This window comes from Bidens hawaiensis, unplaced genomic scaffold (assembly GCF_021521415.1).
Source record: "Bidens hawaiensis isolate Kalapana, Puna unplaced genomic scaffold, B.hawaiensis_p1.1 tig00004769_1, whole genome shotgun sequence".
Classification (NCBI taxonomy): Eukaryota; Viridiplantae; Streptophyta; class Magnoliopsida; order Asterales; family Asteraceae; genus Bidens; species Bidens hawaiensis.
In genome coordinates, this window is record NW_027504963.1 from 15,288 (window position 1) to 43,129 (window position 27,842).

Here is a 27,842-nt window from a genome sequence, read left to right on the forward strand (position 1 = left end):
TTGAGTGAAAGAAAGAAAAATGATATGATATTATTATATATTATAATTAAGAAGTTTGGTGACGCAATCACGTGATTGGTCACCAAACTTCTTATTTGTTTTTAATTTGTTTTACATATGTAAATTCGTGTCGGTTCGCTGCTGTAAAATACGGTTTTTTTTATCGTCAATATGTCAAATGATTCAGGTCAAATTCGTGTTAGCTCGCGGTCGCAACTCAAGGTTTTTTTCTGTGAGTTATTATAGTCCAACGATTCTGGACGAACCCGCGCCAGGTCAAGGCACACGCCTATATATTTTTTTTCGTCATGGTCTTTTCTATGTAAATATGTTAATTTGTTGCACTTTGAGTGTGAACAAATTAACTTATTGCTTTAATTTTGGAGTCATAATCTGATACCAACCGAACCTGTGTCGGTTCACCACCCAACACATGGTTTCTATGTACGATTTAGTCTCAAAAATGTTGATTCCGGCTGAATTCGTGTTAGTTCGAATCAGCTCGCAATTGCAATGTGCATGCTTTTTTGTCCCTCGATTCCACAATCAACAAATTCGTATCAGCTCGCAATTGCAACGTGCATGCTTTTTTGTTCGCCACATTTTTAAAAATTATAAATATATTAAATTGTTGTATTTAAGAATGGACGAATTTATGGTTTACTTTATTTTTTGGGTCGTAACAAGATATCAACCGAAGTGTCATCGGTTCGTAACCTCAATGCGTATTTTGTTATTTTAATCTGTTGTATATTTGTGTTAACAAAGTTTTTTTTTTTTTTTGGGGTGGGGGGTGGGGGGGGGGTTTTGATAAGTTGTACGAGTACGTCTGTCAATAACATCAGCCCGGCGCAACGCGTCGGGAATCTTCCTAGTTTTATATATTTGAAAATTTCTGTAGCACCATATAATATTTAATTCTCACATGACATTTTCTCTCTCTTGCTCATCTACGTACCCACGACCACTCATAACCACATATATCATATAATTTACAAAACTCACTCATATATTTATAAAGATCATGCTAGCACTACCATCTTTATAACCATATTTATCTCTAATATATATTGATATCTACATTTTGCATTTTCATAGGTTTTCTATCTTCATCTCTGTTTGTATAATTTAGAGTTTAGTAAATACTAATACTCTAACTATAGAGATGTACTATTCATCATCTCTATAAATATTTGTGAGTGTATAAGAAAGAAAAACAAAATAATATAATAAATATTTGTGAGTGAGATAAAAAAATTAGAGATATATAGAGAACTAGACGTGGAAGGTTAAAGATAAATTTAGAGAAATATGATATCTGGTTAAATTATAGAGTGGAGATGAAGAAGTTGATGCGAATGCTTTAGCAACTAGCAAATAATATATGAATTAAACTTTTGTGATGAGCGGGTTATTTGACGTGTTTATAACGTTTAATCATGTTTTAACTATTTTATTATATCAAACGCAATTATTTTGATTAGTTTTGTAAGTGCAGTTACCGAGGCATATATTAGGCTAAAATAAATTACAAGAACAATAATATATGAATGTTGGGTTTCTCGGCTAGCTAAATTTAAATATAAGGTTCTGAAATCTGGATGGGGAGTACGTTACACCGTTACTGGCATATGGTATGCCGTGACGTATCAGATTGCGTATGGGAGCAAATTATCGTATGGTGGTCATGACGTATAATACACAAGGGCCCGATCTGATGCGAAATATCCAGATTTTGCACTATGAATACATTATGTTTAGAGTTTTGTATGAGAACTTTTCTAGCCGATTTTGGGAGTAGCAAGGGTGATTTTGAACTTCTCTAATCATTCCAATCAAGTTTTCGATCATGATTTCATCAATCGAAGCTGTTACAATGATGAGACGAGGCTAGTTTCTGTGTAATTAACCAGGGTGTAGGGTTTGAATAAATTATTGCTAGATTTATATTGTTCTTTGTTTAGGATTGGATTTGTGGACACGCTAAGCCCTTTGAATTCAATTGTCTGTTCGATTTATTTAAACGGTTTGGCTTTGGTTGATTTTGCTCAATTCATCGTTTCTTGTTTTTTTTTTCATTGAAATAATTTGATATTGGGTCAGTTGATTAACTGAATTGGGTTGAATAACTTACAAAGTCATGTCTATATGATTTCTTATTTAAGAATATATTAATTGAATTGGTTATATGCATAAACTTGAACAAGCCTATGGTGATTGCTTTTCTTTCCAACTGAGTTCACAAACACAAGTAATTTGTTTTCAGATTGTGGACGGTGTCCTACCCCAACCCGTCCGAGCTCAGAGGCTTCGGATTGGATGCCCCGCCTACCCTAATTAAGATGATATGATCTTTTCACTTATGTATAATTAGAAGAATATATATGTATGTTATTCCATACTATATATCACTATTTTCTAGTAACTTTAGTACTTTAGTTCTTAAACAACAAAGAAGTTTTGTCAAATGGGACACGATCGAACACATTGTGTTAGCGATTTCATGACGGACCTACATGCATAAGCTCAAGCAATCTTATCCAATTAATAAGTTGAATTGTAGCTGTTCTTTGGTCAAATTGGAGAATATATTTCAATGGTTGAACCACAATGCTAATTTCGATCCATAAACTTGATTGAAACACACATGTATGTCGCTGTCTAATGTTTATTTGTCACTCAATAATGGCGCATCTAATGCCATTGCACATCACTTAAAAAGCTGTATCCTTTTTGTATGGGTAGCACATATATATAGTACTGTTTTCATACTCACACACACACACACAGTCATTGTATACCCTTGAAGGTATCTATAACAATTAACAAGACCACCCTTGAAGGTAAATATATCATGTACTTAAAGATATTATTAATTTGCTAGTGGACCGAGACTGGTTCACAACTTTGTAATGAATCTTGTTAGCTAATTTGATTCTTCAGGATGTTACATGTAAATAATATTAGTTAACTTTCATGATGAAGAGATTCCTGGCATGTTATCACCACTTTGGTCGGGTGGTAAGTTTTACATCAGGTTCACCTAAGGGTTTGTCTACTTGGCATCACGGGTTCGAATTCTACTCACGTGCCATATTCTCAGGTTTAAGCTTGGGTAAAGCACCACTAGTTGGATTCGTAAGTTGTTCAAATTAAAAAGAGATTTCTAGCAATTTCATCATGCATCGGTCAGCTATCTCCACAATATATATGCACTACCTTATAATTAATATGCTTGATGTGGACAGCTCAACGTTGCTTCCTATAGCACAACTTGTACAAAAATCTTGTATTCTTACTGTCCCAGAGAACAATTTTTTGTGTGTTTAAGCAAGATATGATTTGGTCATATTCAATGTGTTGTTATTATTACTAAGAGGTCCTCCCGCACATAGTGCCGCATATCCTATCCGATCGAAACTGGTCCTTAATTTAAAATTGCACGTCGTTGTTCCTTTTCCACCACAAAATGTGGTAGACTCGAATGGGGCCGATTTTGGATAAGTCGATCTAAACAACCAACAGGGCACCTTTGATGGTTAAAGACTTAAAGTGAAGGTGGTGAAGTTTTTTGGTGTATTTTAGTTTTGTTATTATTTGCACGATCTGACTTATTCTGCTAAACGTGTTTGTGCCAACATCATTGATTTCTCGTAGGTAGTTGGAGTCGCTGTTTATTGCTTTCTTGTGCGTGGGTGGTCCATGTCTAATGACTAGCTTTATATTATTCTGGTTTCTTTTAATTGAGGCCTCCACTAATAGGAAAGGGCAGCTGCGACGAAAAACATAATCTCAGCGACTGATTTACGACGATAATAACATAACGAACCATTGCGACCAAACTCAACATTCGAAAAGTTAGTAACTTATTTGCAATCGATTTGTTACGGATAACGTGGTAACTCATGCCAAGTTAATTTCCATCCAACTTGTGAGCTACTCGAAACCTGTTGGCTAAAATCTTGAATTGGGCTGAGCTTAAAAGAACTTAAGTCTTGCAGTAAGTTTGTTTAATAAATGAATCAGAGCTTAAGATTCAATATTGAGCTCGAGCTGACTCGAGAATCTAAAAGAGCTTGTTATCTGGATAATTTTTGTTTAATATATTAAATATATATTTATTAGAAAAAAGTATGATAAAAGTAACTAAATAATATATATTAGATAAAAATTAAAATATATAAAAATAAGCAATATGTATATAAATTGATTAATAAATAATAAACGAGCCCAAGCTAAGCTCAAGCTTGAAACAAATCACGAGCCGAGCTCAAACTATAAAAAAGGAGTTCAAAACGAGCCGAGTTAGAGCACAAACTTTCATAAGTCAAAATGAGCCGAGCTCTAGTCTAGTCGAGCTTGGGCTCTGCTCGGCTTGTTTACACCTCTAATAAACATTGACATGCATTGCATAACTACTTTTGTATTTTTTTTTACCGGCAAACATACCCATGCTCTACGTCTCTACTCAACATCTATTAAACTCCTAAAGTTACCATACATGCACTTCACAGGATGAAGTGCATTTGAACCTACAACCGCTAGTTTAAGTGGTATAACACTTTACCTATGGAATGTCCCGTTGAGACACATAATTACTTGTTCAATAATTGTGTATGTGTCAATGTCCAATACTAGAGGAATATATATATATATATATATATATATATATATATATATATCATAAAGTGTACCAGTACCACCAATAAATTAAACTGAAATAGACAATCCTTTAAGGTCTTCTGTACAAGTCTTGTTCATTTAAAGCCATACTTGATTTCATTGTCCCAGATGTTGACAACTTGACCATTGTAAGAACAACAGCCGTTGACTTTCTATGAGCACCATTGTAATTGCTTGGCACTTGGCAGAAACTTAGCGTATACAGCAAGCAGATCGATATTTATTTCTTGAACCCCTTTTCTTTTCCAACATAAAATTAAATGTAGTAATCAACTGGAGATTCCTGAACTTATTTTTACACACCTTTGTCAATGAAATGTACTTTTGGCAATAAATTGTATGTTGCTCAATGGTAGAGCACTCACTTTACTAGTGAGAGGTAGGGGGTTCAAACCTCACTACCACCAATTTATATGGGAGATATAAGGGTTGACCCTGGCTTGCCAGGGTTCGAGTCCTGATCTCACCCGATTTTACCGGCCCCTCGCTGTCGTGCCGTTTGGCTACCTTTAGCCAATGGGGGCCGCGTACGGAGTACCCGGCGTTAGTTGGTCGTTCAAAAAAAATGTACTTTTGGCAAATTTTTTATATCAGGACTCGAATCCTGACCATCCCATCGAAAGAAATCCTTTAGAAAAACCTCACTGACCCCCCACCAGAGTTGTGATGGCAGAGTTTTCTAAACTAATGGGTAACAATAAATTTCTAGTGTATGTAAAATGTAAGTTCTGTATGGTATTGATGAAAATTACATTACAACGCGGTGCCCGATTTATAAATCGAACCAATACAGCTTCGTCATTGAGTCCAATAAAACTTAGTACCGATGCTAATGGTTGGGATTGTAGGTCTCGGGTGGGTAGTAATCATTAATAGCACAAGTATCTCCTTAGCTCTACACCAAATTCTTTGAGGTTTTCGCAAGTTAATATATGGGGCTAGGAAATGTAACATAGTTTTTATCTAAATATGTTTAACTAAGATTATCTTTCTCAATTTGTAATATCTTAAAATAGAATATAATTATTCGCAAGTCATGGTATTTATACATAGAATTTGAAAATGTGTCGATAATAATAAATAATAACAAATGACATGTTATGATCTAATGTGGCTTTGTGGAGCATAAACGAACCCACAAAGACATGTCACAACCCATTTAAGCTCAAAAGTGTGCATATAGTAGACATGTATATAGCATCAAAATGACTTGTTATGACATAATGTGGCTTCACGTGACCTAAACGAACCCACTAATATATGAAAGGAGTTGGGGTTTTCCGATAGGTTTTAGAGGAAAACACAGCCAAGGTTCGTTAAGAAAAACGAGGAACCCGAACAAGTAGTTGATGAGTGTCGTTTTGAAGGCTAGGTTTGTATTTATGAGAGCTGCCTCTTTGAAGGATGGTTCGAGTTGACACTCCAGGCTGAATAGTAGGAAGTTCACCCTGCTTGGTTGCAACTTGTGGTCGATTTCTAATGCTCGGTAGGTAGCTGTTGGAACATTTCATATAAAACTAAAGTGCTCATTTGAGAGATCACACACTAAAATTCTTAAAGCGCACGCGCACACAAACAAAAATAAAAAACGAAACAACAACCTTTTGTTCAATCTTTGATCTGGTTGCTATCAATTTAAGGTACAAATTCGGGTATTAAGTCTTTTCAGTAGCACGTAATGCTTCGGCTACTGTACTACAAAACATACTAGTACTCTCAAACGATTCACAATTTGTTTTAAGTGACTCGTGACGTTGAACACGAATCAACATCCCCCTTGTTCTTCTTCGTTCTTATATTGTATTTAATTTCAGTTGTAACAAATATTGTAATTTACGGCTTTCATTTCGTTTCTAGTAATTCAGTAATTAAAGGTTTTATTTATATTATTTTACGGACGATTCTTTTGTATAAACACTTATTGTTTTTGTTTAAATGAACAGTATTGGAGACAAATATACCAAAATGAAATGTTCCTTTAGAACATGATGTCATTGTGCAATACAAGAATGTGACAAGCCAACGACTAATTAAAGTGCACCAATGCAATATGTAGTTAGCATATGGGGTAGTGGGCAATTTGGCAACCTAACCTAATAAAATATAATCATATATTGCATGTGTGGACTCAAATCTCTTCAAGTATATCTTTTTAACTTTTTGGATAGTGCAACCTTTTCCTATCTTAATGCTCTGAACTCCTACATAAGTGGATTATGGATGCTTGTTTACAAATAATTATAATGTTATATTATTTACTATTTTTGTGAAACTTCATTTGCAAATTATTTGATAGTGTCTATTACGACTTGTTATAATCGACTGAAATATGTGCCAATATTTGAATATCATATCACTATCATAGTAACACAAAAAGTGAATTTTGAAATGGATGGTTTATTTGTCCATATCGTTGGACTTGTAACTATATATGACCTCTTTGTGAGATGAATAAGACTATGGTTATATTTTTATTTCTCTGCAGTCGATATCATCTTATTAGTATTTGAGTTTTGGTCTAACTTTGGAGTTCAGGTTCATGATTTGTCATTAATTGGAGGTAAGTCGCAAACGTACGTGTATACTTAATCAAAGTTCGTATGTTAATTTAGTAACGATTGGTACTCAATTGTTAAAGATCTAGGGATCACATCTAGAGGATTCTTTTCTTTGTTTTACATGATTCGAGTTAAAAGGGCATTACAAGGTTGTTGATCTTTAAATAATGATCATGGAATCCATGGAAGCATGCATTATATTGTGTGACTGAATTTGATTTATAAAATAACATTGTTTCAACGCATGCTAACGTTGGTCATGAGTCAAAACTTTTACCATAACTTCTTGAATGTCATATGAATAGTTCATGTAAACTACGATTTGCATGTATCCGTTTGTAAGTTGGGCGTTGATGAGGTCCATGAGCTTTTTGATATGGATTCTCATGGTTACCAAGAAAAAAAAAATCTGAAATCCATGTCTATGAAAAATTTATGTTGCAAGGTATAATCCATGCACATATCATATAAGTGTGTCAATAAGTATTTCAAGTTGAATTGATTATTCTAAAAACATGTGACACACATCACAATGATATAGTATGTGTGATCAAACGTTTATGACCTAGATAAATTATACATCAATGGATCGAAAATGAACATTCAAGATCTATGGTAAGATTTCTATCTTCTAGAAGTCTTAAAAAAACTATAATATTAATGTTTTTAAAGTAAAATAATTATTAAACTAGTGGCTCTCTAGTAGTCTCTAGTCTCTACTCTTTACTAGTTCACTGATGGAACGTTGGACTGGTCTCAACAATAGCTCAATATTACGTAAGTAGGCCCAACCCAAGAAGAAAAGCACAAATCAATTTAATTAAGCATAGCAAAATCCAATTAAACCCAAACAAATTCAATTGGCCCAATAACATATAACTCATTCAATTGGCTCAATAACACTTCATTATTTTACGAACCATTTTGTAAGTACTAAATTATTTTATAATAAAATCTATAAGTTATTTAAAAACTCTTGCATATTTTAAGTAAAAACTAACTTTTTTAGACAACAGAGGATTCATGTGGCTTAACCAAATTACATATTTGATGCATATGCTTTTAAAATTACATATTAAGACAAGACATTTTCTAACGGGTGACAGATTTAGTCCCACCCTTTCAATGTCGTTAATTTTTAATTTTTAGTACAACTTTTTAAGAGTTTTTTATTAGTAGAATCAAGCATTAGAGTAAGGTAGTGTGTTGATATAAATAGTGTAATGAAAGAGGAAATGGAATAACTCACTAAAAGATAATAAAAATAAAAAGTATTTAGTTGGTCAATGAAACAAAATAATGTGTTAAACAAATATTCTCTTTCCCTCTACCCAAGTTGTACCTATTCCGCCCCAACCCTCCATTTTTGTTGTCTCTCCATTCCATTCCAATCAATTAATTTTCTTACTCGCTTTTGCCTACTTATTGTTCTTATCAATTTCATCATCCTCTCCGATGAGGCGATGACAAAGCTGTAGCTTCATATTGGACACCGATATCATCTCAAGTTTACAAAACCCTTGAAATTTGAACCAACTCATGATTTTGAGTCGACTTAATTTTTTTTTTTTTTTGGGGGGGAAGGGGGGTTCCATCCCATGCTTATGATCGTAGCGATTGTTGTTTTATACTAGTGCTTATCTTCAATGTACGCTATGTAATTCAATCTCTCGTCCCCATCCATTTCAATTTTGGGCAAATTCAATTTCTAGGCTACCCCAATTATTTAACATATGTGACCCATCAAGCATCGACGGAGGCACCAGATGCAAAGACCATGATTCAAGACCACTATTATAGGGTTTTGTTTAAGAACTGAGATACCATAGATAAATATGCGGAATCCCATAACATCTTTTTCATTTTAATTATATATATATATATCGATTTCAAATTTAAGTTACCATGTAAACAAATAAAGAGGGTATACATAGTGAGGTTTACTTTTGTGTGTGTGTGTGTGGGTGTGGGGTGGGGGGGATATATGATAAAAGACCCCACAACGGCAAACAATTGAAAGCCCATCAGAATCTGTATTAGAAATATTTTAATTTTGTTACTGACGGATTAGTCGTGTGTAAAAACTTATTATTATTATTATTATTATTATTATTATTATTATTATTATTATTATTATTATCTCGATTGTTGGTGTTGCTACTGTCATTATTGATAACAATGTAAGAGGTATGGTGCTTCACCTGTTTGTTGATTCTAATCCAAGTAGGCAAGTAGTATGATTACATAAGGATTTTGACTCGTTTGCAATAGATCAAGAAGTATTATAGCTTTGTCTAGTCAATGACCTATTTGTAGACTGTTAATTGGTAATATAGTTAAAAAGAAAGAAACGACCAGGCTATAGGTGTAAAAATATCGTTACCTTGTGGGTAATAAACTAAGCAGCATGGTAGTTGTATATTATTCTGATCCGCTTGTGTCTATTCCAATTTAAGATATCATGTTGTAACAATAAGTTCATAACACAACTTCAAGTTAAACTTCCATTTTATAAATTGTCTTGGTCAAGTATTGTTTTCAATACAAAATCAAACGTTGTAAGTGTAATGTGTAGGTATTTGCTTAATGAAACCTAGTTATGATGTAGTTGTCAAAAAGAAAAATTTTGGGACCTATTTTCTGCAATATAATGTAGAGTTATTTTAAATTTGTGGTGTTACAATTATAACATAGTTTAAACACGTACTTGAATTTATTGCTTAGTATGTGACCGTATGGGGTCATAATTTAAAGACAACGTTGTTATATTATTGTGTTTTGGATTGTAACGTTAAGTAGAAAGAGACATCCGGGTTGGACTAAGACTAATAGTGTAAAGAGAACCTTGGACATGTCAGACCTCCTATTCCTCATATATCACTTACTCGAGGTGTGGACACATATGTTACGCGTAACCACTTATCGTAGATTATTTTTTACATGGTCTAATTCCTCTAATTCAGATTTAATCTCTAGCTTTATCGAAATGAAGTTGTCAATGTGATAGGATTTTACAACGCAGCCATCTCGAATTGGCTTCTATCAGTTGGTCTCACGCATAGCACCAAATGTTTTTACTAGAGTACATGTTGGTGGTACTTGAATTGAGATAACTGTGTTGGGTGATTAGTTCGCCTCTAGGATAACAACGAGCTGACAGGACGGGTATTTTGTCGGGACATGTTTCATATCAGGGCATGTTTTGGGTGAGGATGGGTTTCGAGTTGTCACGGGTTTCATGTCGAGACGAAACTCGCTTCGACTCAAAACTCGATTCGACCGAAAAGTCGTCACGACTCCAACCCGTGTCGAGCCAAAACCCATGCCGACCGGTACCCATCCCTACATGAACGTCAACTGCCTCGAAACCGTTCTAAACCTAAAACCATGCCTAGTCAAATTCCGATCCGAACCGGCCTGAAACCCATTTCGACGCAAACCAAAATTTGACATTTCAACATTTTTTTGAGTGGCTATTTTGGTCCCTGTGGTTTGTTGATTCTAATTATTTTGGTTCAATCGCCAAGCCCTAACAAATTGAGTCAATACGGTTTCAATTTATTACGATTTTAGTCCAGTTATTGTTGCGAAAGCTGAAAGAAAAAAAGGTTTTATTATCAAAGTTAAGGTGTTAAAAGGTTAGTACTTAAAACTAAGGTGGCAAAACTTTAGAAAAACTAAATTATATAAAACTAACGAGTAAAACTTAGAAACTTAAGTGGCACTAATCTAAAGAACTAAAGTTTATTCCTCATTGAAAACCACCGGCAGCTTTCACATCGGCCCCTCGGCCAGTCGGCCACACAACCACCATTCAATTTATATTGACCGAGTCCAAGCCCGTAATAATCAAATCTAGCAAAAATGGTCCAAACTCCAACCCAACCTTTGTGTATAAAACCATTATACATTTTAACAGGTGGTCAAGTGCATTAAGTTGAACTCAAATATATGTAGTTTTAATAATAATAATAATAATAATAATAATAATAATAATAATAATAATAATAATAATAATAATAATAATAATAATAAAGGAGTCTAACTAAAGATATACTTAACTTTCATTAAATTCAAATCAAAACCACAATTTCTAAAGTTTATAACACGTTATGCACTTTTTGTCTCTGACTTCTACTCCAATTCCGTAGTCCCCATCAATCTAATCCGTTGACCCAAAAATCAAAAATCGTCGCTAATTTCGTCCCTACAATATTTGACATTTTCTATATCATTGGTCCCAAATCTCTTGCTTCCACACATAGTCCAATCCGATCTAATCGTAACCAGAAAGCCCATGACTCTTATGTACCCATTTAACAGTTTCAAATTTCTTTTATGAAATTGTATCCATTTTTGTCACAACAATCGTAGCTTGGATTTTATTCGTCGCTAATGAAGTCAATTTAGGTACAAGGGGGTGTCATGAACATGGATGGAATTCGAGCTAGATTTCCGTAATTGGTAACGTATTATATTACCCTTTATATGACTTTTTAAAGTGTGTTATTATTTAATTTAAAAGCATCAACCATCCATGGTGGTTAACAAATTTATATAAGGATGTGAATGAGTCGAGTCTGAACTCGTCTAAGGGTGCTAGATTGAGCTCGTATATTTAAAGGTGTTCAATAACAACTTTTGAGTAATTTTCCCACCTTGGGTTCGTTTGTGCTTGCCTCTTTTGTTATTTATATATAATTTTATGAAGGTTTTTTTATATATAATGTTATTTTTTAAGTAAGTATATTTAAAATAAAAATTATATAAATAACGGCCTTGTTTAAGCCCCGAGTCTAGTTAAGCTCGGCATGTAAATTTTGACGCCCGTGCTCGTTAATTAAAAGGGCTCCAATTTAATTACACCTTAGGTTCGAACTAGAGCTTGTTTATGCTTTGCCTAATTCGAGCATTTAACGATCTAATTTCGAGTAACTCACAAATATTTAGCTTGTTTGCTCCGCTCGATGGACGTTTAAATATTAGGATAGATTTTTTACTTTTTACTTTTTATTTTTTTTGAATGATAAAATAAAAAAGTCTCAAATACTTCTATAAAAAGTCTCACAAATACACGCACCTTACAACTAACTTAAGTTTTGTTAGCTTAAATATCGACGAAAAAAACACAGATGTTATCTGTATGTATTGGTCGCTTATAAACAAACAAATAAATTCGGAAAGTTTATAATAATTATATATCATACTTTTTTATTTTATTTTTGGGCTTTTTAATGATTAAAATGTATAGTCAAATATATATCTTTATGACTTTGAGTTGTGGGGGCCCTATCTGATTTTGTAGGCATATTGACATACAATACAACCACTATCAATGGTGTTCAAAGAAGAAGTATGTGCATTGTGAACGAATCTAGTTAAGACTTTTGTTATGTCAACTTTAAGTTCTACTAGAAATCAAGTAATAGTCACCTATAACTTATACGACGTTTTAAGCTCACTTGTAAAGTCACCTAAATACAAGTTGTGAGAAGGGGTCTAAAGTCGCTTAAGTAGGGGTCATGTGAGAATGAATGAAAGAGAACATATTTTTTTAAGTCGTTTTTTGTTGTAAGAAGGGTTAAGGTCAGACTGGGATGACTTGATTGGTGTTATATAACCATTCTACTATTGATGTTCTAATTAGTTGCTTGAATTATTTGTAACACTTAAGATTAATCACACATCCTTACATCATTTAAGAAGCCTCACAAAGATTTGAGTTGAATCTCACATTAGTCTAGATGTTAATGATATTAATTTATAAGGAATTGAATATGATTAAGGAGTCTTTAGACGTTTTAGTGGCAGACGAATGATAACTTCACAGTTAAACATGTTTCAGCAAAAATAGTATGAGACCTTCTATAAAGTATTCACCTAAACAGCAAAAATTAAAATATTGGTATGAGATGTTCGGTGTTAAAACCATAAAGGACATGTTATACATGTGGGGACACATGCACAGTGGTGACGTGGCATGTGCGGGTAATGTGGTGAACACATGTGCGGTAATGTTGCATAATATAAAATTGAAAAAAAAAATCCGAAACTGATCCATTAGAGGAGATAGATTCCCATATCGACCCATTATTTTGCTTGATTCCAAAATAGTCTGTCCCAATCCAATTGTGATGGGGATTCTGTTGGGTTTAGGTGGTGATCAGTCAAAATTATTTATTAAAACCCGGTTCAATAAATATGACAAATAAGAATTAATCCAATTAATTCATATATGCGCAGCGGAAAAGTAAACGAGTAATCAACACCAAAACAAAACCCGACAGGATCCGGTTACATACAATACGAGCACGATATAAATATAACAATTAATCTATCTAACTACCGATGAGATAAATATACCTTTGCGGTTAATAACTAACCATTCGAGACACCGAGGTTCAACGAACTAATGCTAGGTGACGAACCGAACAAGAGCGGGTGCGACAGACGGTGCATGGCAAGCGCGGACAGCGCGGGCGGCAGCAGGTCGCAGCAGTGGCGGTCGGCTTGACTGCAGCGGTGACTGGTGGTCGCTTGAAACGGAAATGGTGGCCGGTGGCTTGTGCAGCGGCCTACAACTCTTGTCTTGTTGCCGTGAGTACAAGAGAGTTTTCTGGATTATGGAGGTCAGCTCCATGTGGTTCTCCCAAACTATTGGAATAAACTTGTATTTTGTTGTTCATGAAAAACAAAATCACGAGGGCCGACTGCTTTTTCCTTTCTTCCAAAACATGGAGTAAGTAATATTAGGTATATCATTATTATTATGATTATGTTTATATATAATCATAATAACAACCGGGCCTCAAAGTCCAACTCGATCCAACTCTTGTTTAAAGACCGAATCAATTTATTTAGCTAGTAAATAAACATAATATTTATATTTAGTATAAATAATAAATGCGTTTTATGTTCGTCATTACCGGTTAAGCGAGTTAAGCGGATTTAATGTTCGTTGCCCAAGGTGTAACTCTTACGGGTCGTAACTCGGTTGGTCGCATTAAATTAATCGGACCGGTCCATAATTTCCAACAGTCTCCCACTTGGACGGATTTCGATTAATATCCTATATGCAGACAACCAGCGGTGCTCTAGCTACACATGGTTGCCCCCAACAAGTTATGACACTTTAAAGTCATTAACCAAAACATCTTGAAATACACTATTGCAAGACAATGAGCTTATGGTAATCGTTGTCATTTATCCTTTCCGTATAAGACATCAATTGAACAATGAGACATGGATGAAATTCAATCTCATATGGTGTTCAATCATTATCGTTCTCGATCAAGAGTCAAAGTGGTCCAATCAAACACACAGTAAGTTTGGGTAAGGCCTTACACTTCACCAGTTTGAATCAACGAGGGCGCCATGATCTAACTGTTACAGATAATGTAAGAGCACAGAATCCCATCTTGACTACATACAACTCCCACTGAACTTCAGAACTACTCCCAACCAATGCCTTTATGACTGGCAGTTACGCGACAGCGGTTAACACTGATCAAAGAATATTCTTTGGTAAACGAAAGTTCTAGTATATATCTCAGGTCAAAGGATACTAAATGAGTATACCAATATCAAAGCATATTATGACTAAGATCCATGAAGATGATTTGATGCGAGTTACATCCAACGTCATTCATAATGAGGTCTGTGAGTTTGGAAGTCAACTCCTTGAGTCCAAAGTCAGAATAGTCTTAATTCAAAGTTGTTCCCACGAGTCTGACCGACTACGGATAATTTAGAATTCAAGATTCATGGATTAAACGTATTAAAACTGAACACAATTATAAGACTCAGTTGTTGCATTTAACCAGTAAATCAAAAGTGAATTCAAAAGTATAACTGTTTAAGCGTTCGTTCATCCAAATACTAAATCAAAGCATATGAACAGCTAATCTAAGACCGATAGCATCCCAGTATTGGTCATGCTTGTTATGAGTCATCGGCTTAGTAAACGGGCCTGCTAGGTTTTGATCTGTGTTTTTATTTTGCTTATTATAATGTCTTCTCGTTCCAGTATTTCTCATATATAGTGGAACTTACTTAGAAATGTGCTTGGCACTGTGATGAGATCTGGGCTCTTTGGCTTGAGCAATGGCTCCTGTGTTATCACAGATTACGTCGATTGGTTTCTGAAAATTGGAACCAGGTCGAGGTTGGATATGAATTTCTTTATCCAAGCAGATTATGAACGAGAAACATCTCGGTCACTCTAAAAGTTAGCGTCAGTGTAACACTTTACAGTGAGCTTCTCTTCCACTCCTCCAAACACTAAGAACATATATTTGGTTCTTCTCAAGTACCTTAGAATGTTCTTAATTATAGTCCAACAGGGAACACCAGGACTTTGCTGATAATGGTTGGTCATGTTTAAAGTATATGAGACGTCAGGTCTAGCGCACAACATAGTGTGCATAATAGAACCAATCGCTGAAGCATATGGAATTGCATGCATGTGCTTAGTTTCAATGTCCGTTGCTAGAGATTGTGATTTGTTCAATACGGTTCCTTTAGCAATGGGAACAGCTCCTTTCTTGGAGTTATCCATTGAGAAGCGTGTCATGTTTTTGTCTATGTATGTACTTTGACTTAGCCCTAGAAGCCATTTAGACCTATCTCAGTAGATCTAGATTCCTAGAACATAAGCAGCTTCACTAAGATTTTTCATTGCGAAACAAGATCCCAACCAATGCTTAACTTCCTTAAGTATAGGAATGTTGTTTCCAACGATCAGTATATCATCCACATACAAGATGAGAAATGATATAGTGCTCCCACTAGCTTTTCTGTAAACACACGGCTCATCTTCATTCTTGATAAAACCAAACTCTTTGATTTTCTAGTCAAAATTAATATTCCATCCGCGAGATGCTTGTTTAAGTTCATAAATGGACTTATTCAGTTAGCACACTTTTATCGATTTGATCATAGCAATAGGCAAGAAGGTTTCATCAAAGTCAACGCCTTGAGTTTGAGTAAAGCTTTTCGCAACTAGCCATGCTTTAAAGGTGCGTACATTTCCATGCATGTCAGTGTTTTTCTTGAAAACCTATTTGCTCCCTACCGCATGAACTTCAGGGTAGATCAACCAAGTTCCAGACTTGATTGTCATACATAGATTGCATCTCGGGGTTCATGGCTTCTTGCCATTTCTTAGATTCCGGATCTAAGACAACAAATATGTAGTTAGTAGGTTCGTCATTTGACTCACTCGGCAACTAATAGGACCTCGGGACCATCTAAATGCCATATGTATTTAGAATTTGGTACGCGAGTCCTACTACTTCTACAAACGCTCGTGTTTATGTCTGATGTATCAGCAACAACATCTTGTTGATCAGACGCTCCAACTTCCTCAGCGGTTGTTTGTGGTTCTTGAATTTCTTCAAGATCGACAATATTATTTCCAGTTCCTCGATCGAAAATTTCTTCTCGAGGAAGTGGCCCTTCCTTTTGATAGAAATCAAATTTGTATCAGGGTGGAAGAAATAATATTTGCTTTGGTTATAGTACTCGACGAAAACAACTTTTATGTCGCAGGGATCGAGGTTGTCATCAGAATCATTGGTGACATATGCATCGCATCCCCATACTCTAAGGATAGACAAACTGGGTTACGCCCATTCCATATCTCATATGGGGTTTTGTTAACCCTTTTAGTTGGATCCAGATTGAAAATGCGGGCAGCGGTTATAAGGGCAAAGCTCCAAAAGGAGTGAGACAAGTTAGTTCTACACATCATCGATCGGACCATGTTTAGCAAGGTTCGATTTATCCTCTCGCTCACGCCATTATGTTTGGGTGTACCAGGTGGAGTGAGTCGTGAAACAATTCCATGCTCTTTTAGATGATGTATTAATTTCGAGCTGAGAGATTCTCCACGTCGATCAAATCGAGGTGTTTTAATCATTTGACGGTATTCTACTTCGTTTTAAGACTTTGAACTTTTCAAAGTTTTAAGATTGTGTTTCATAAGAAATACATAAGCATATTTACCAATATTAGAAACGAAGTATCTTTCTTGATTTCTAGACATTGTTCTGAAAGGGTCGCAAACATCAGTATGTATGAGTCCTAGCAGATCATTCGCTCGTTCACCTTTTATGAGTGAAAGAGTTTTTGGCGAGTTTGTCAACTGAGCAAGACTTGTATTCGTCAAAAGAGTCTGGTCCTGGGGATTCAAAAATCCCTTCGGATTGGAATCTCTTAACTCGTGCCTTGCTTATTTTACCAAGTCGACAATGCCATAGAAATGTATCATTGATGCCAGATCTGATATGTTTAGAAAGATTATATATGTTATTGTTTGTTTGAACATCAATCTCATAAAAACACTTTCGAGGTTTAGCCTCAAAATAATGAGATTAGTCAAGTAAGCGAAAATAGAAATACCATTAAAAGCGTACTTAAAACATTGTCCAAAAAGTAATGAAACGAACAGTTATCCAAGGTAACTACAAGGCCAGATTGACCATGCAATACAATATGTGCCAGTTTCAAGAACTGGGACTTTCTTCCATTTTCATGTTCATGCAAGACATTCATGATGTGGTAACACATCCGGTATCAAGTACCCATGTGTCTCCAGAAACATTGAAAAGTCCAATAACAAAAAAATAGAAATCCCTTAAGAGGAGCATTCTCCAATGACCCTCTTGTCTCAGCTTCGCCAGGTTCTTGGGCAGTTATATTTTAGTGCCCCATCTTGTTGCATTCAAAGCATTGGCGCTCTTCATGATGCGGCAGTGGTGGTTTTGCAACTTCTTGTTAGTGTTGGTGGCAGACGTGGCAACAACAGTAACATTTTTCTTGTCTTTGCTGTCATAACCCGTTTTCTTGGGGTTGGGCTTCTTAACACCCATAGATTTGACCACACGAAATTGATTAGTTTTATTTGGAATATTCATCACTCTCATCGCCAGGCATTCATAATGATATTCTTCACGAACTAGTCGTAAGAACTGGGGAGAGAGTTAAAGATGAAATCCGCTACCATTTCATCCGGTAGAGGACAACCAAATTCAGTCAATGTACCCTTTTTCTTAAGCACATGAGCACTAAAAGAGTGCTTATTTGCCATTTTGAGAACTATTCTTAGATTGCGGTACTATTAGAGAAAGGTGGTGTCATTCAGCGTTTCTTTCTCAAGTACATGCTTGAGAGTGAATGAAGAGTTATTATCAGTTGACATCTGTTTAATAAGCAAAATCAATTTTAATTAGTATTTTCGATGTTTTAATTCCATTATTAATGACCCAATTAACATTAATAAAATAGGAACTTGAAAATCTGGCTTCCAATTAGTAATGGCAGCTGTAGCACACAACATTAGTAAGTGGTTAGGCAGACTGACAATGATTGCCAATTGTGAATAAAGCACAACTCTCAGTTATGAGGCCTATTAAGACAACAATTGCCTAAGTTGATACGTTTAGCCTCATCTATGCCCACTTTAGTCTTCAGACAGCTGTAGCACGTAACAGAAGAGTAAAGTAATAGTCACCCTAGTATAGTCACGTGTGAAAGGGCCGGATGTGTCAACGAAACCCTTTCACATTGAAGAGATAGGCTAGAAAACAAGTGCGGTGTTGTAGCTCCAAACACTTGAAATTTCACTGTATGCCTCAAGTGTGGCTTATAATAGGATGGCATAGACTATTGATTTTAAAATTGGGATTACTTTTAGAATTTATCAAATAGAGTAAAAGTCCAGTTTTAGTTTTACTGTATTAATCGGGACAACTTGATGAACCATTTCATCTTTCAGGACACTTGGTTTTGATAACCTATTAAAACTAAGTTTGTCGCGATATATATAACCAATTTTAAGTTAATAGAAAATCTATTAAGTTATAAGATTTTGAAAATTAAATTTAGTTTAATTCACAAAAACATAATTGGTTATTATTTGTTTTAAAATTTAATTTGCCAAGTTGTAAAACTCCTTTTAGAACTTGTTTTAAAATGATTGTTTCTTATTATTTTAAAACTCCTTTTAAAACATATATTGGTGTGAGGTTGGTTATAATATAACAGTTATAAAGTCTAAGCAACCACAAAAGCAATAAAAATATGTAAATCTATATGGCCAAATATTTGTTTGATCTTGCTAGAGCCTATTAGCAAGACCGAATGGGTCACGGGGTCACAACACACAAACAACCACAAGGATGAACTTGAGTGCATCCAATCGTCGTCTTAAGCAACTCCCACTGACTTCGTGATTCCTGTTTGGCTTCCTTGGTTTTTGTCTTCGGGTCTTCGTTTATTACATTATATATAAAGAAAATATATACAATAAAGGAAAAAACCTAGCTATTACAACTTTGAACCATCAATATGGTCAAAACCAAAATCCAAAACCAAAACCAAATCATCATAAGAAACCACAAAACACGGTCGGGCCAGATTTACATATTATGAAACAATCACACAATAAATCATAAATCGGGCGAGCTTTTGGTAAAACAAAACAAATAAATTTTGACCAAAATATAAAGTTGCCCTGTAAAAAATTAGATCAGAAACTTTAAAACCAGTTAAAGTTTGTGTTCTAATTCCGGTTAAAAGACCGGTACCGACTCGCATGTTGTAACCAAGGCTCTGATACCACTGTTGGGTTTAGGTGGTGATCAGTCAAAATTATTTATTAAAACCCGGTTCAATAAATATGACAAATAAGAATTAATCCAATTAATTCATATATGCGCAGCGGAAAAGTAAACGAGTAATCAACACCAAAACAAAACCCGACAGGATCCGGTTACATACGATACGAGCACGATATAAATATAACAATTAATCTATCTAACTACCGATGAGATAAATATACCTTTGCGGTTAATAACTAACCATTCGAGACACCGAGGTTCAACGAACTAATGCTAGGTGACGAACCGAACAAGAGCGGGTGCGACAGACGGCGCATGGCAAGCACGGACAGCGGTTGCGACAAGCGGCGTGCGTGGCTAGTGCGGCGGCAGCAGGTCGCAGCAGTGGCGGTCGGCTTGACTGCAGCGGTGACTGGTGGTCGCTCGAAACGGAAACGGTGGCCGGTGGCTTGTGCAGCGGCCTACAACTCTTGTCTTGTTGCCGTGAGTACAAGAGAGTTTTCTGGATTATGGAGGTCAGCTCCATGTGATTCTCCCAAACTATTGGAATAAACTTGTATTTTGTTGTTCATGAAAAACAAAATCACGAGGGCCGGCTGCTTTTTCCTCTCTTCCAAAACATGGAGTAAGTATTATTAGGTATATCATTATTATTATTATGATTATGTTTATATATAATCATAATAACAAGCGGGATTCAAAGTCCAACTCGATCCAACTCTTGTTTAAAGACCGAATCAATTTATTTAGCTAGTAAATAAAAATAATATTTATATTTAGTATAAATAATAAATGCGTTTTATGTTCCGTTATTACCGGTTAAGCGAGTTAAGCGGATTTAATGTTCGTTGCCCAAGGTGTAACTCTTACGGGTCGTAACTCGGTTGGTCGCATTAAATTAATCGGACCGGTCCATAATATCCAACAGATTCAACGTTTAACAAGAACCTAACATGTGGCCTCAAATCTCATTAGATTTGAGGTCATTGTTTCATTTTCTCGTAAGATGGTGAATCTCACTGTGAAGGGTCTTTTTTAAAAAAAACTACGGGTGAGTCATTTTTGGAATATATCTCCCTAACGGGTCATTATAAAAATTTACCAATAAAATTTTGTAACATCACTTTGCAAGTCATCATGATATCATCCATCTAGATTAGGGAATCTAATGTACGGGAAGATGATTGAATTTGTTTTATTTCATGACTAAACTGTATGACTTGCCGGACTAGATATCAAATCCAAATGACATAACAACAAAATACTATTTTCTAAAGATTATTATATCATCTATAACAAAAATATTAAATTTTATATATACCCTTTTGGATACCAATTCTTTTCTCTATAATATCGTAATTATCATTTAGTGGTGTAAAACTTAACTTGAATATAGCAGAAAACTATTTTTTTTTTCAAGAAAAAAAAGTAAATATTTCTATTTTCAGTTCTTAGTTTTTTAAGGCTTAACTTTGTTCGATTTAGCTATTTTTTTCTCTTAAATCACAACTCTCTTAGCTTTTAAACCTTTAAATTTTTTGATGGAATTATATGATTTTGAGTGTTTAAAAATCGTATACAAATATTTGTTTTAACATATTCCTACAAGATAGGATCCAAGGTAAAAGAAAAAACATACTTTTACAGTAGTTATACGAAAAGGTACAAATTTTAGGATTCGTGTTATGTCTCAAAAAGGTTGAGCCGCCTTCTTTATTTACTCGTATACTTTTATATGGATGTATTCTCAATGTACAATCCTTGTCCAAATCGCTACGTACGTTACTTTGATCGCCCGTAATATTGTATGTTTAATCTTACATAGAATAGAACAATAATAGTTGTACTTCGTATTTTGTAAGTATTATTTATTTTAGCTAATGAAAACAAATAAATGCTGTTCATGTTTGACTTATATGTGGAACTAGTCGTATTTGGTAAGCTTGGAAGTTAGAACAATTAACTGTTATTGGGCGGTAAGAGACCAATTATGTTTACACGGTGACTACTCCGTACTTCATATTTTATTTATTTGTCTGTATTTTATTAAATTTAAAAAAAAACTACACGAAAACATAAATAAAATTGTAAATATTTTACTAAATTTATTGTGACGCGCGGCTCGCTTCTAAAATCCAATATGATTGACAAGGGGACCGATTAGTTGTTCGTTCTTGTTATGAGAATATTAAAGAGAACTTCAACATCGTTATCATTAATTTGGAAAAGAATAAAATCTAAAAATGTCTATATGTGGCGTGATACTTAAACTTTGATTAACGACGTTTGATAACGATTAGTTGCATCAAAGTCTTTAGTTTATTACTATGTGAATGCTGCATTTTGTCAACAAGCATAAAGAAAATTGATTTAAGAAGGATGTTTTGTCAAACGTTAGGCTCAATCAATTTTTGATTTTGTGTTCTTGCGTAGAACAAAAGAGTAGACTTACATTATTGAGATCCAAATGTTTGACTTTTAGCCTTGTTAATTGTTATACTCAAAACTTATATATATAATCCTAAGCTTCTTCACTTATTATGATACTTTGTTTTTCTTGAACTCGACGACTTGTTCAGATTTTATCGTCAAAAAACAGACGAAATGCCTGTTCAAGACGACAAAGATCTTGACATGAACCCGAAGAGTTTGACTTCTCCGGACGGTCAATCACCAAGTGTACCTTACATTCACAAGATTGGTGTCCCTCCAAAGCCAAATCTCTTAAAGGAATTCAAAACCACAGTGAAAGAAACATTTTTTGCTGATGATCCGTTGCGGTCCTTCAAAGATCAACCAAAATCAAGAAAGATCATCCTCGGTGCACAAGCGATTTTCCCAATTCTTGAATGGGGAAAAGACTATAATATCAAGAAGTTTAGAGGTGATCTTATTGCTGGACTCACTATTGCTAGCCTTTGTATTCCTCAGGTATAAAAAAGTTAACCTTCTTGTTTCTTTATATTACTTCAAATACTTTGTATACTTTATTATACCATAATTTTCTTTTTTGAGTCGGGTTCTAACTAAAAGCGGCTTCTCTGTCTTCTGTAATAGAGGAAAGATTCACCTTCATTTTATCCTCATTAGACCCTATTTTATGAGTGAGATTTTACTGAGTGCCTTTATCTGTTTGTTTAATAAGATATATATTTTTTTATTTCAGGATATTGGTTATTCAAAACTTGCAAATCTGAAGCCACAATATGGATTATGTAAGTGTTTCCTTCATCTGTTTGTGGTTCGGTCTGTTAGCAGGGACGACTCAACCTCTTCGGAGGCTTTATAAAACGATGTTTAAAAATGGAGCCTTTTGTAAAAAAAAGTTATCTTGCATTCAATCCAAATAAATCAAGATGCTGTCATCATTTTTTGAAATACAGAATTAATGTAGTTCCTTAGACCTAATTCAGTTTAAATGGTGCTCAAATCACACACATTCATCCAAGTCCCAAATGTATAATTATTAATTTTGTTTTAAAATTAGACGCCTTAGGAAGTGGAGGCCTAAAGCCCTAGCTTCATTTCGCTGTCTCTAGAGACGGCTCTGCTTGTTAAGACTAATAATGGTGCACACGACTGCAAACACAAGAACAAATTGTGTGCATTATGTTCTGTATGTGATTTTTTAATTATTTATGGTTGAAATGATGAGTATGAAATTCGACGTTCGACTCTTGTGCAGACTCGAGCTTTGTACCGCCTCTAATCTATGCATTTATGGGTAGCTCGCGTGATATAGCCATTGGGCCAGTGGCCGTGGTTTCATTGTTACTGGGGACGCTTGTTCGGAAGGAATATGATCCGAAGACCGAAACGGATGAGTATCTTAGGCTTATATTTACAGCTACATTTTTTTCTGGGATAACTCAAGCTACTCTTGGAGTTCTTAGGTAACCGAACATACTTTCTTTTGTTTTATATCATCTGAAAACCATTTTTTGCGGGGATTTTTCACATACGGATTACACTAAAAAGTAAAATTAAGGTGGGATTACAAGTACCTGTCTATTTGCGAGTCATGGTTTTCGGTGTGTATACATACTACATAATTGGATTTTTAGCAGTGAGATGAGCCAATCTTATACAAGTTATAAGATCAATTAGCATAAACATTACTGATTATTGTGTTCTAAGCTAGCATAATCTAGTTTCTAACAATGGTTTGATGGATCAGATTGGGGTTTTTGATTGACTTTTTATCGCATGCGGCTGTTGTTGGTTTTATGGGCGGGGCTGCGATCACCATTTCCCTTCAACAACTCAAGGGCTTTCTTGGAATCAGCACTGAACATTTCACGAAGGAGACCGATGTTATATCAGTAATGAAGTCGGTCTTTAAATCCGCTCATCATGGGGTGAGTTCTTCAATCTCATTGCTATGTAAGTTTTGTGAAGGACGTCCTATTAATAATAAATTTGTTGCATTTTGTAGTGGAACTGGCAGACAATTGTTATCGGAACAAGTTTCTTGGCTTTCTTACTCGTCGCCAAGTACATTGTAAGGCATCGTGGTTATTAGGGCCGCTAAATGGGTCGTGTTGGTGGGTTAGCTAATCAAATCCACGAGACGAACCAAAAAATATTGTTAGACACATCATGAACTGGAATATGACACGTGTATTCGTAGGTTGACAGGAGCATGACTCTAAAAATTATTAAATCTTTTTTTACATATTAATACTTTCAAATTCTAAATTTACATATTATTTTTTGTAAGCAGTTATGTTTATACCTTGCCAATTTATCTTCAAAGTTTTTTGACATAAATATACCCGAACAGGGCTGTCCTCGAAAATCCTAAAGAATCAAGGGCTCAGGGTAAATGAAAAAATGGGTCCTGAAAATAAAAACTGGATAACTTGTATATAAAAGGTCAATATTACAACGATATTTATGATAAAATTAACAAAATAAAGTTACCGTAATATTGATCTAATTATAACTTGTATACTTAAACAAATCGCGAGTCTCTTCAAACGTTTTTTATTTTAAATGAAAAATCATTTTGGTATGAAAATAAAAATTTAATAACATATATAAAATGTCAATATTACAACGATAATTATGATAACAATTAACAAAATAAAGTTATCGTAACAATGATCTAATTATAACTTGTATACTTAAACAAATCGTGAGTCTCTTCTAACGTTTTCTATTTTAAATGAAAAGTCATTTCAGTTTTTAAATACAAAAAAAAAATATGATGAAAAAAAACATTAACAAATAGAAACTGTCAAGTGCAAGAATCGAACTTGAGTAGGCAATGTGATAAAAATGGATCCCCCTAGTTGAATCAAATTCAATTTTTGAACTATTTTGGTTGGTTTGTATATTATATATAATATGCAAAAAAGTATGTGTGGGCCCTAAAAGATGTTGGGCCTGCCCACCCTATGGGTCGGGCTTGTACCCGAATAGTTTAATCTATTATAGAATACGCATTTTTTAATAACTACACAAAGTTAGTCGGGTTAACACGAACACGTTCCATTTAGCTAAACATAGTAATAACTCTTACATGCAAAGTCTCTAAATATACACATGAAACAGGGAAAGAAGAACAAGAAACTCTTTTGGGTGCCCGCGATAGGACCTTTGATCTCTGTTATCTTATCGACTTCCTTCGTGTACATCACCCATGCCAACGATGACGGTGTTGCAATTGTAAGAACATGGTTTTGACTTTCATGGTCAAATTGTTTGATTTAGTTTTTCAAATTGTACAAAAATAATTTTGTTACAAGCAAAAATCACCAACTCTATGAACAGAAACTAATTCCCCTAATTTGTTTTGTCAGGTAGGAAAGATTGATAAAAGAATCAACCCTCCCTCACTTGACAAAATCTATTTTTCTGGTGACAATCTACTTAAAGGATTTAGAATAGGTGTCGAGGCAGGCATGATCGCGTTAACGGTTAGTTTCTAGCCCAAAAGACAATCATTTTTCACATGTGAAAGAGTAAACAAAACAATTTTGTTGAATGATATTTTTGCATATTGAATAACTTTAGACATATCATTTTAGAGTATTAACGATGGAAAATATAAAATGATAAATCTAACCAACTAATGATACTGATAACATTTTAACAATTATCCTTATATCAAATAATGACATCTAATCTTGTTCCTTAATATGTCAGGAAGCCGTTGCAATCGGAAGAACATTTGCATCAATGAAAGATTACAAAGTAGACGGAAACAAAGAAATGGTAGCACTTGGGACCATGAACGTTGTCGGCTCAATGACATCGTGCTACGTTGCAACAGGCTCATTCTCTCGGTCTGCGGTTAACTATATGGCTGGATGCCAGACCGCAGTTTCGAATATTGTGATGTCCATTGTGGTATTATTAACTGTCAAATTCTTAACACCTCTTTTCAAATACACCCCAAACGCGATTCTAGCTTCGATTATTATATCGGCTGTTATTGGGCTAATCGACATCGATGCTGCAATTTTGATCTGGAAGATTGATAAGTTTGATTTTATCGCGTGTTTGGGTGCGTTTCTTGGTGTCGTTTTCGACTCAGTCGAGACGGGTCTTCTGATTGCTGTAAGAATTAAACCGTTCTAACTGTTTTGTTGAATCTTTCAGCTCGATTTGGAAACATTTTAACGCTTTTGTTGATTCAGGTTGCGATATCTTTCGCTAAGATTCTTCTGCAAGTTACACGCCCACGAACCGCGGTTCTTGGAAAGATTCCAATGACAGAAGTTTACCGGAATGTTGGACAGTATCCGGAAGCGAATAAGATTCCGGGTGTTTTGATTGTTCGGGTTGATTCTGCTGTTTATTTTTCGAACTCGAATTACATCAAAGAAAGGTAAACCTTTTCCACAAAACTTGGGGATTATTGTGATGATTTTTAACAATTATTAAGAAAAACTTGGGCCGGGTCATATTCACGGGTTAAACACAACACTAAACCCAAGCCCACGGATTTCATGTTAAGTTCATGTCATGTCAGAAATTCACATCAGTAATTTGATGCAGGATATTAAGATGGTTAACCGAAGAAGAAGAAAATCTGAAAGCAACATATCAACCCAAGATTCAATTCTTGATAGTCGAATTGTCACGTAAGAAGCTTGATTTCCTGTTATTTAAGTTGTTCCAAGTTCTCATATCTTGTTGTTTAACCGCAGCGGTTACTGACATCGATACCAGTGGAATCCATGCCTTCGAAGAGTTACACCGGAGCCTACAAAAGAGAGATGTTCAAGTAAGTAAAACTATTTGGGACAATGATGCACTCAGGGACAAATAGTCACATAGGACTTATAATAAACTTTTGGTTTAAATACAGCTTGTTCTTGCAAACCCGGGCCAACAAGTGCTAGACAAGCTATACGCGGTGGGTTTCCCTGACTTGATTGGTGAAAACAAGATTTTTCTCACGGTAGCGGATGCGGTTCATACATGTTCACCAAAGCTCCACCAAGATGTCTGAGTTAATCCAGAGAGTGTAAAGTACAAGAAAATGATAAAAACATGCCCAATATATATTCGTGTAGCTATTTAAAAGGGCCACACATTCTCAAAGATTCAAGTCAAAACATATAGATATAGCCGATCAATAAATATTTGTTTCTACCTTTTGATATGATTAGAAATGCAATCTGATAATTATATACATATAAATGTTCTCAATATGTAGTTATCATATAACGTATACGGCCCGGATGGCGTCTCATTTTGCCGGAAAAGTCTCAACAACCCGCCGGAGTTCGTCAATTGGTTACCTCTTCCAGAATTGTGTCATCCTCTATACAATGCGAAACTTGCTACTGTCTTTTTTCAACTAGTACAACAAAAATTAGTAATTGTTTTGAATTTATACATTGTGACGTATGGGGCAAATATCGAACACCTTCTTTCATGAAAGCCAACATCTTACTATAGTCGAGCCGTATGGATTTATCTCCTTAAACATAAGTATGAAGCTAGCACCTGCCTCATTCACTTTCAC

General features: G+C 34.9%; 1 protein-coding gene across 1 annotated transcript; it reads left to right on the forward strand.

The window, feature by feature from the left end:
* The first annotated feature begins 11,242 nt into the window (after positions 1-11,242).
* On the forward strand, positions 11,243-27,441 carry LOC143609564 (sulfate transporter 1.3-like). Its single transcript, XM_077084285.1, has 13 exons — positions 11,243-11,705; positions 22,441-22,792; positions 23,028-23,076; positions 23,547-23,754; positions 24,039-24,219; positions 24,297-24,362; positions 25,418-25,531; positions 25,666-25,782; positions 26,012-26,425; positions 26,506-26,696; positions 26,867-26,952; positions 27,019-27,095; positions 27,180-27,441. Exons 2-13 carry the CDS (start codon positions 22,466-22,468, stop codon positions 27,321-27,323), a joined length of 1,974 nt encoding a protein of 657 aa, XP_076940400.1. The 5' UTR covers positions 11,243-11,705; positions 22,441-22,465; the 3' UTR covers positions 27,324-27,441.
* Positions 27,442-27,842: the final 401 nt, after the last annotated feature.

Bases quoted from the DNA above. Each gene is read 5' to 3' on its own strand.
- LOC143609564 (XM_077084285.1), top strand. From the start codon at position 22,466: ATGCCTGTTCAAGACGACAAAGATCTTGACATGAACCCGAAGAGTTTG. The intron at 25,532-25,665 runs GTAAGAACATGG...TTGTTTTGTCAG, and splicing joins ACGATGACGGTGTTGCAATT to GTAGGAAAGATTGATAAAAG. The intron at 26,697-26,866 runs GTAAACCTTTTC...AATTTGATGCAG, and splicing joins TCGAATTACATCAAAGAAAG to GATATTAAGATGGTTAACCG.